This window comes from Mirounga angustirostris, unplaced genomic scaffold (assembly GCF_029215605.1).
Source record: "Mirounga angustirostris isolate CCGP_5_RB_7025 unplaced genomic scaffold, mMirAng1.0.hap1 SCAF_4, whole genome shotgun sequence".
In the NCBI taxonomy this organism is placed as follows: domain Eukaryota; kingdom Metazoa; phylum Chordata; class Mammalia; order Carnivora; family Phocidae; genus Mirounga; species Mirounga angustirostris.
Genome location: NW_026991712.1, coordinates 171,044,786 through 171,054,151, shown reverse-complemented (window position 1 = coordinate 171,054,151; position 9,366 = coordinate 171,044,786). Strand labels below are relative to the sequence as shown.

Below are 9,366 nucleotides of genomic sequence, written 5' to 3'. Positions count from 1 at the left end.
TCCCAAGGCCTTCACGTCCCTTGTGATCTTCGAATTACAGAGTTGCCTTCCCGCGATTAGCCTGTGTGAACGCGTTCACGACAATGCACAAGGAATATGCGTTTCTTTTCGCTCAGTTAGTTGCACTTTCTTGCTGTGAACGTAACTACCCCGGGCTCAGGGTTTTCCAGTTTCACAGCTGCATCCTCACAGTCATCCCAAAAGGAAAGGTGGAGCCAAGGCTGCGGTCCGCCAACCCCAAAGCCGGCGTCCCCAGCACTACCCGAAGTGGTAACCATACACTAGAGTTTATGAATTACTTTTGAATTAAAAAAAAAAAATCCAAGCATAACTATGAAACCACATGGGAGAGGATTTAGAAAACGTTAAGAAGGGGGCGCCTGGGTGGCTCAGCGGGTTAAGCGTCTGTCTTCTGCCGGGTCATGATCCCAGCTAGTGTTCTGGGATGGAGCCCCAGCTCCGACTCCCTGCTCAGCGTAGACTCTGCTTCTCCCTCCCCCTCTGCCCCTCCCCCCACTCGTTTTCTCTTCTCTCTCTCTCAAAATCTTTTTAAAAAAAGGGGTGGGGCACCTGGGTGGCTCAGTTGATTAAGTGTCTGCCTTTAGCTCAGGTCATGATCCCTGGGTCCTGGGATCCAGCCCTGCGTTGGGACCCCTGCTCAGCGGGGAGCCTGTTTCTCCCTCTCCCTCTGCAGCTCTTCCTACTTCTGCTCTCTCTCTGTCAAATAAATAAAACCTTTAAAAAAGAAAAGGTTAAAAATGAAACCTAAAAATTTGGAGTCCCAGGTTTGTCAGCTCCCAAAACTATCTCCTAGTTCTGCCTTCACAGCTTAAGAGAGACCCTGGATTTTAAAGAGGATCAAGTGAGGTAAAGTTTGTGAAAGCTCCTCAGAAATGCAGAAGTGCTGGCATCCCACTCATCCTTCCATCCCTAACCACAGTCCCCATAGATGTTCTTTATATATGTATATTAGCTATAGACATATATACGTAGACAGGATATTTTTTAAAAGATTTATTTTAGAGAGAGAAAGTAGCGGGAAGGGCTGAGGGAGAATCTCAAGCAGACTCCCCCTGAGTGCGGAGACCCACGTAGTGCTGAGATCATGACCTGAGCCAAAATCAAGAGTCCAACATGCTTGGGGCGCCTGGGTGGCTCAGTTGGTTAAGCGACTGCCTTCGGCTCAGGTCATGATCCTGGAGTCCCGGGATCAAGTCCTGCATCGGGCTCCCTGCTCGGCAGGGAGTCTGCTTCTCCCTCTGACCCTCCTCCTTCTCATGCTCTCTGTCTCTCATTCTGTCTCAAATAAATAAATAAAATCTTTAAAAAAAAAAAAAAAGAGTCCCAACATGCTTAACCGACTGAGCCACCCAGGCGCCCCTATAAACAGGATAGTTTAGCAGTAGAGTGATATTTTTTAAAAAAATATTTTATTTATTTATTTGACAGAGAGAGTGCACAAGCAGGGGAAGCAGCAGGCAGAGGGAAGAGCAGACTCCCCGCTGAGCAGGGAGCCTGATGTGGGACTGGATCCCAGGACCCTGGGATCCTGACCTGAGCCCAAGGCAGACGCTTAACCCACTGAGCCACCCAGGCGCCCAGCAGAGTGATATTTTTTATTCACTTGGGTTTTTTTTTTTATCAGTACTTCCTAATTTTCCTTCACTGTACTGTGGAAAACTGTATTGTAAACTGTACTGTGGAAAAGCAGTATTATAAAAATTAACATATAAAATCCTTCTTGATTGAAGGAAAGACCCAAAAATGAAATCTTTGTCAAATTATAAAGTGGACTTATATAAAATTTTACACATTCCTTTAACTTCTAAAACTTATTTGGTAATAAAAATGCCCTGCCTTCCCTGCCAAAAAGAAAAAGTTCATATATATAGTGTATAAGGCCCCCAACCACCGCCAGGCAAAGAGAAAACATGAACTGCCTTCCTCTTCCCTGTTCCCACCCCTGGGGGCCCCAGCATGCCCTGGAAAACTTCCTCAACATGCTAAGCAGGTCCATGGGGGCCCCAGGGCCCCATTCCCAGGACAGGAGGCAAAAAGCAAAGAGGCTGCTCTTATCAGTCCTTTATTGCATCCTGGACATATCAGAGTCCAGACCACCCCCACCTCCAGCGCCGCTGAACTCCCTTCAGTATGTCTTTGGCCTTTGTAGAGGCTTTTCCCTCTGCCTGGAATGCCCTTCTTCATCTGCAAACTCCTATTCACCCTTCCCAACCCAAGACCGTGAGGGTCGCAGGCAGCATTATTCCTCCTTGGTGCTTCCCCTGACAGGTCATTCCCGTATTAAAACTCTCATCATCCTGCATTGATCCACAGGACTCAGCTGGTAGCCTGCCTCTGAGCAGAGGCCCAGGAAACACTGAAACGGGTAACTGAATCATGGACAAGGAAACCAGGAGAGAGGCTGGGAACAAGATGTGTGGGTCACAGAGGCCAGAGCTAGAAGGGCTGGGACTCACTGTGTGGGACAGTGACTGAGGAGGTATGGGCACTGGGTGGGATCCATTTCTCTCTAGCACCATCTTCTACTTTTGGACCCTCTGTGGAACTCCAAAACTCCAGGCTGGAGCTCAAGGGATGGTAAGATCCTACATACATTTGGGGCCTGCCCCTTCCCTGTCCACCAATGAAATCTGGCGGGGGGGGGGGGTTGCTGAGGCCTCTTCTGCCTCTGGCCTAAAGTCTACCTTCACCCCCTCTCAGATAATCTGGAAGCTCCCAACCAGGGTCCTGGCCCCAGCTGACCCCCGATCCTCACCCCTAGTGAGAGGCAATGGGGAGAGGCAAGCCTGGTCGGCGGCCCGCATCTTTATCTCTTCTCCTCTCCCAGGGCAGGGGGCTGGGGCAGGCCCAGGAGTGGACCCCAGCAGCTCCTGGCCAATCCCCAAATCCAGGGACTGGCCAGTACCGCCTTTGGCAGCTGAGGCGTGCACAGAAAGTCACCGCAGGCCACACACAAACAACTTTACCAGGCCTTGTTCCCCTCTGGAGCCAAGCCGGGACCCCGGGGCTCCCACTCTACCTCCCTCCCCTACCAGCCGCCACCCCACCCCACCCACCCCCGGCCCTTCACTGGGTCTTCTGGTCGAGTTTGCGCCGCACCAGCTGGCTCAGGATAAACGCCGTCAGCACACTGCTGCCCACGGTGAGCAGGAAGAGGCCAGAGAAGTTGTGGGGCCAGCGGGTGTGCAGAGGCTCGTAGATGGGCCGCCGGGCCTCGTAGTCCAGGGCCACAGCCTCCAGCTGAGCCAGCGTGCACAGCACCAAGAACACGTGGAAGAGCTGGTGGCCCTGCCCGAAGAGGTGGCAGCTGCCAGGAAACCAGCGCTCGGGCACGAAGGCCGAGAAGAAAGCGGCGGCCAGCAGGAAGAAGACCACCTGGCACTTGTGGTAGAGAAGGGCGGGGTCATCGGCGCTCGGCTCGGGGGACACCAGGATGCGGTGCGCCACGGGGCTGATGTCCAGCGCGTAGGCCAGCGCCGACGGCGCCTCCTGGCAGGTGCGGCCCAGCAGGCCAGGCTTCTGGCTATACTTGTTGTAGCAGGAGCCAGTGCAAGACAGCCAGGCGAGAAAGGCGGCCGTGGGCAGGAAGACGGCCTGCACCCGGGCGTGCCAGGCAGGCTCGATGGCATAGTAGAAGTGCGCCAGGGCGCTGCCGAACTGGTACACGGCCACGCCCACGTAGTCCAGGAAGAAGAAGCTGTAATGCCAGAACTCGGACTTGGCCTGCAGGAGGTGAGCCAAGGCGCTGAGGGCGAGGTAGGTGAAGGAGGCAAGCACAATGATGAACAGGGGCAGGGCGTGGGGGTCTCCCCAGAAGTCCACGGTCCCCGCAAAGATGGCCAGCCGCAGCAGCAGCACCAGCGCGGCCAGCAGGTGGGTCCAGACGTTCACCGCCTCGTTGTGCTGCTGGAAGAGCGTGCGGAAGTAGAAGCGCCACGTCTGGTGCAGCGGCCGGTAGCCCACGTAGATGTACGGCTTCCAGAAGAGGCGCGGCACCTCGGCTCGGGCCACCGTGAACACGGGCTCTGGCCGCCCGGAGGGCCGCGGCTCCCGGTGGGCCTGCCGCAAAGCGGGCAGCAGATGGCTGAGCTTCTGGGCCACCATTGTGGCCATGGCTGCGGGCCAGGCCGGGAGCTGGGAGAGAGGCCAGAGCAAAGTCAGGGCGCCCTGGGCCACCGCGAGCAGCAGCTGGGAGGCTCTGGAGCCCAGTTCTCACTCCCTCCTTCCCGCCCTCTTTATCCCCTACACTGAGTTTCTGAAGAGAGGAGTCATCCTAAGGAAGATCGCAGCTCTGCCCCGACGGCTGTTGCGCGCCCTGATGCATCCCAAGTGCCTAGAACCGTGCCTGGCATGCCGTAGGTGCTCAAGCGATGCTTGAGGAATGAATGGAGGTGGCTCACTACCTCAGCCACTTCCATTCCAGTCCAGGTCCACACGGCAGCCCCTGCTGCTTTCTCCCATGTTCGTGTCGCCATCTGTGTTCACCTGCCGGTGACAGTGACCTAGCTAACAGACCCACTGCCTCTACCTTTAGCCCCTTTGGAGTGGCAGGGTCTCCCACTGACCCTCCATCGGCCTCCATGATCTGGTCCCTGCTACCTTTTCCTGCCCTATTGCTCGGCCACAGTGCACTTCCAACCCAGCCACAGCCTCACCACACCCCTGAGCCTGTTTCACATGTCCAGAGGTTTACACAAGCTCTTCCCTCTGCCTGAGACATTTTCCTCATCTTGCCTACCTGGTAAAACTCCTACTCATCCCTCAAAACCCATTCTTCTGTGACACTTTCCCTGGCCCCCTGAACCTCTGATGATGACCTCTCTACTTGAGTGCCTACCATAAGATACCCATCCTTTGACCATCGTAACATTTCTCGTGGGCATTAAAATCGTTAATGTGAGCTCACATAAGGGTAGGCAGTTAGTCTCATTGTTTTGTGAACCCGCAGTGCTTTGCAGGTAGCTGGCATTCAGTATGTGTTGAATCAAAGAGCATAACAGCATCCCGATAACACTTCATACCTTTTAAAGTCCCCAACTCAAAAAGTCACTTTTTTCCCCTGGAAGTCCCCAGTTAACAACTGATTCTGTAAAAACAGCCCTTTCCTTCAGCCACACCTCCACTCAGAAGATGCCTCCTCTAGCCTTTCCATTCCCACCCACGGCTGCTAATTCCAAAGACATCAAATCTAACCCTTCACCCTGCCATTCAAGACCCTGCTCCTACCCTTACTTCCCACCTAACCCGATATCACACTCTGTTTATCACCCTCTATTTCCCTCCCCTGAAAGCCTTTAGGGCCAGTTCAAACTGCCACTTCCAAGGGACCTCCTTACTACCCCTGCCCTGTCTACTCCCCTTGTATAGGTTATATAATGTACCATATAAAACATATTCATTCACTCATTCATTTGTTCATTTAGCAAACACTTACTGAGCCCCTCCTCTGCCTCAGGTCCTGTGCTGGGTCCAGGGGACAGCAGAGAGGAACAAGATTTAACCCCTGCCCCCAGGACTTCATGGTATGGTGCAGATTATCGAAAGGAAAACAAATCATAGCAAATGCTTATACAGTACCCGCTATGTGCCAGACACCGTTTCAAGCCCTTTACGTATAATTGACTCATTTATGCTTCATAACACCCTGTGAGTAGGTACTATCATTATTCCCATTTTGCAGATAAGGAACTGAGGCATGGAGATGTTAAGGACCCTGCCCACCCACCAAGCTAGGCAGAGGCATGGTCTGGACTCAGTTTGCAATCTTAACCACTACCCTAAACTGTCCTTCGCAAGACAAGGTGACAAGTGCTAGTAATCATTTCATAGTTATATACTTTCTATATAGTTTTGCCTGAAACCAGTTGCTTACTTCAGGCTTATCATCCTTCACTGTGTCATTCATTAAATCAGTATCTATTGAAACACTAGCACCTGCCAGACAACTCCCATCCCTCCAACGAGCTTACTGGACTCCGTGCCCTGATTTTCTGTCCATCTTTCGTCAGATATTTGTTGCAACCACCTGTGCACCAGTCGTTGTAAGAGGCAAGGAGATCTGGGCAGGATAAAGCTCTCACGTTTCTGCCACCAGCGGCACCCTCATCACCCCCAAATCCCCCCCAATAATCGACACAAGTCCAATAAATGCAGGGAGCTTGCCACGCGAATGCAGTGTCAAGACAAGCCCACCCTCCACCCCGACCTAGCCTGACCTGCATCCCTCAGCGCCCCCGCCAATTACACTTCTCAAGTCAGCTCTGGTCTCTGGCCTCTCCGAGTCCAGTGAGGAGGCAGGAGTTAAACAAGTCGCTACAATACTGCACAAGGGGTGCTTTGGACAGGGGGGTGCAGGACTCTCCCACTTCCCATTCCCCAGACAGCATGGCCGAGGTCAGGTTTAGGAAGCAGACCTTGCTGGCCGCTTCCGTCCATGAGAACCGCCGCCTGGCCGGCCTTGCTAGTGGAGGAGCCAGCACTGGAGGTCCTCTCCTCCCCAAGAGGCTGGGCTTCAGCCTCTACCCTTGTCTCCAACTTTGGCTTTCCAACTCAGAACCTCAGGAAGCCAGAAAAGGCCTCTGAAAGTGTCTCATGCAGCACCTTTGTCTTACACTGAGAAAACAAGAGCCCAGAGACAGGAAGCCCTTCCCCGGAGTTGCCCAATCCAGCAAGGTTTCCATTCCACCACAAGGGAAAAGACCAGGGAATGATAATGTGTGCGATGGTGGCCTAGTTCCTGGGTCCCTGTGATCCATTAAATCTAGTCCAAGGCTCCATATCCCACTCTTAGAACTTTCCAAGTCATAACAGCCTGTTAAAGGCTCTGAGAAGTCCTGCAGCAAAGAAGGCAGCTTTGCTTTGTTGAACCTCCATTTGTCAAGCCTACCTGACCAAGAATTCTTTTCCTAGTAATAATTATATTGTAAAGCCAGCTGAAATGCGTGCTTACTATATGCTTACTCTTTTTAACCTTGTTGCAATTAACTCTCATAACTAGCCTGCTGAGGCAGGTATTATGCCCATTTTCTTTTTGAGGATAGTGAAACTCAGAGAGGTTAGGAGCTCCTCCCCAAGGTGCACACACACACACACACACACACAGAGGCTACGCTGGCTCCTGTCACGCCAATCTGCATTCCACAGAACTACTTTGGAAGATAATGGTCTAAAGCAGGTAGCCAAGGCCTTTCCCATAAATTGTTTCCTTAGTCTTCTACCAACTGACACGCATCCAGGGACCTCAGGCTCCCCACGTTACCAGCCACCCCCTGGCTCTACGCCAATGAAGCCCTAGCTCACAGCCACCTCCTCAGCTGGTGATAGCGCCCTCAGGGCCCTCCTCCTCCAACAGACACAGTGGGGCCTAAGCACAGAACCCAGAGGCTACATCCTGGGATAAAGAGATCCTGCTCCCTACTTCCTTTAGACCTCACCCAGAGACCCCATTCCATCTGGATACGTCTATTTTCAGAATTAGTTCCCATCTCCTGACTCCATGGAAAGGTGCAGGGGTCCAGCATGAGCTGAAAGGAGGACGGTAGGTATCCAGAGACCACCCCCAGAGAATCTGCAGAGTCATCTGCCCACCAGGCTGCCAGGACCTGCCTGTTTCGGGCCACCCTCCATGGCCCCTCTCCGAGCCTAGGTTACCTAGGGGTTTTCCTCGAGCCTGCGGGCCGATGGCTTCCGCTGTGGGGCTGGGCAAATTCACCAGATGCCGAGCACTGAGTGGCACTTCCACAGGTGACAGTCACTAGGGGCGGGGCTTCCAAGGGCTGGAGGTGTCTTGTGTGATGTCACCAGAGGGTGGGGCTAAAGAAAACCTCCACCTCTCCCTTCCCCCTCCCCACCATCACCATTCCCACACAGGTCAAAGCCCAGCTAAACGTTGCCCTCCTAGCCAGGCCTCAGCTGCAGAAGGAAGCTCAGCATTACCCTCCACATGAAATGTCGGGGGAAACCCAGGGCTGGCTAAAAAGTTGTGACTTACCCAAGATTCACACGGCAAGATGGGCAAAGCTGGGCTGAGACCAGGTGACCAGGGCCTGGTTGATGGATGTCCGGCAAACTTGACTGGCTTCTGTCCCTACTCACCAGGAATCATAATGGAAAGAAGTTAGAAATAAAGAAGAAAGCGGACACCAGAAAGGCTCATGAAGGAGATGGACTTCAGATTCACAAAAACCAGGTCTGATGCCTGCGTCCATCACATGCTAGCTGTGTGACCTAAGACAAGTGACTCATCTCCTCTGAGCCTTAGCTCCCTCATGGGAATTATAATATTATCTATAGCATAGATGGCTGTAAAGATTAAACTCATTAGAATAAAGTTTTAGCACAGTTTAGGGACTCAATAAATAATTGCTGTTATTATCAACTATTAATAGTAGTAGTAACTAATTATTATTAACAGTAGTAGTATTTGAATTATCCCCAGCCTGAGTAGTAGTAGTTGAAATATCCTCAGCCCTAGAGATTGGCTTGGCATCATCTTAAAAAACTGTCCTCTTTTAGCCCTCAGTAGCTGGTTCCACTGGATTTGGGGGCTTTGGTTAACTGTGTCTCTTGCATAGTTTACCTTTCTCTGAGGACACATGTAAGGACCAGGGAAATTTGGCTGGAGTTTGAACTTCTAGGGACACTGACCTTATTTCATAATTGAATTCTCCTCAGCATAGGCCATTCAGAGTAACCTCTCTGGGTCCAAAGAGCCCTGAAGATTCGCATTTGTGCCGCACAGACCCAAAAGACGTGGCTGGGAAGTGAAATCACCAGGGAAAGGGTCTCAGCTGCAGCTGCTCCATCCCCCAGTGGGAGGGTCAAAAGGGTAGACCATGCCAGCAGGTGATCCAAAAGGCATGTGGCCTGGCCAGGGCATGTCTTACAGGTTTGAGAGGCTTCCAGGTTGGCTGAGCCTCAGCACTGAGATCTCCAGGGCCCACGTGGGAGCTCCTGTGAATTCGAGAAGCTCGGTCCTCCTCTGCCCTCCCACCTCCCATTCCCCTTTCCTAAACACAAGGTCAACCTCCTCACCTCGCTCCTCAATCCAGGCTTGCCCCAGTTCCTCCTGGTCTCTCCCTGATACACTTTGCCAGAGAGTCCCCTAAATACCTGGGGAGCAAAACAGATGACCAGGTTGTAGGGATGGGGCAATGAATGGGTTTTGAGGGGCGCCTGGGTGGCTCAGTCGTTAAGCGTCTGCCTTCGGCTCAGGTCATGATCCCAGGGTCCTGGGATCGAGCCCCGCATCAGGCTCCCTGCTCCATGGGAAGCCTGCTTCTCCCTCTCTCACTCCCCCTGCTTGTGTTCCCTCTCTCGCTGTGTCTCTGTCAAATAAATAAGTCT

At 52.7% G+C, this 9,366-nt stretch overlaps 1 protein-coding gene across 1 annotated transcript; it reads right to left on the bottom strand.

The window, feature by feature from the left end:
- Positions 1-53: 53 nt before the first annotated feature.
- Positions 54-9,093, bottom strand: PAQR7 (progestin and adipoQ receptor family member 7). The gene is made up of 3 exons (XM_045898397.2): positions 9,055-9,093; positions 8,012-8,107; positions 54-4,155 (listed from the first exon to the last, which is right to left on the bottom strand). Exon 3 carries the CDS (start codon positions 4,132-4,134, stop codon positions 3,088-3,090), a length of 1,047 nt encoding a protein of 348 aa, XP_045754353.1. The 5' UTR covers positions 4,135-4,155; positions 8,012-8,107; positions 9,055-9,093; the 3' UTR covers positions 54-3,087.
- Between the last annotated feature and the right edge of the window lie 273 nt (positions 9,094-9,366).

Coding starts and splice junctions, on each gene's coding strand:
- PAQR7 (XM_045898397.2), bottom strand. CDS start 4,134: ATGGCCACAATGGTGGCCCAGAAGCTCAGCCATCTGCTGCCCGCTTTG.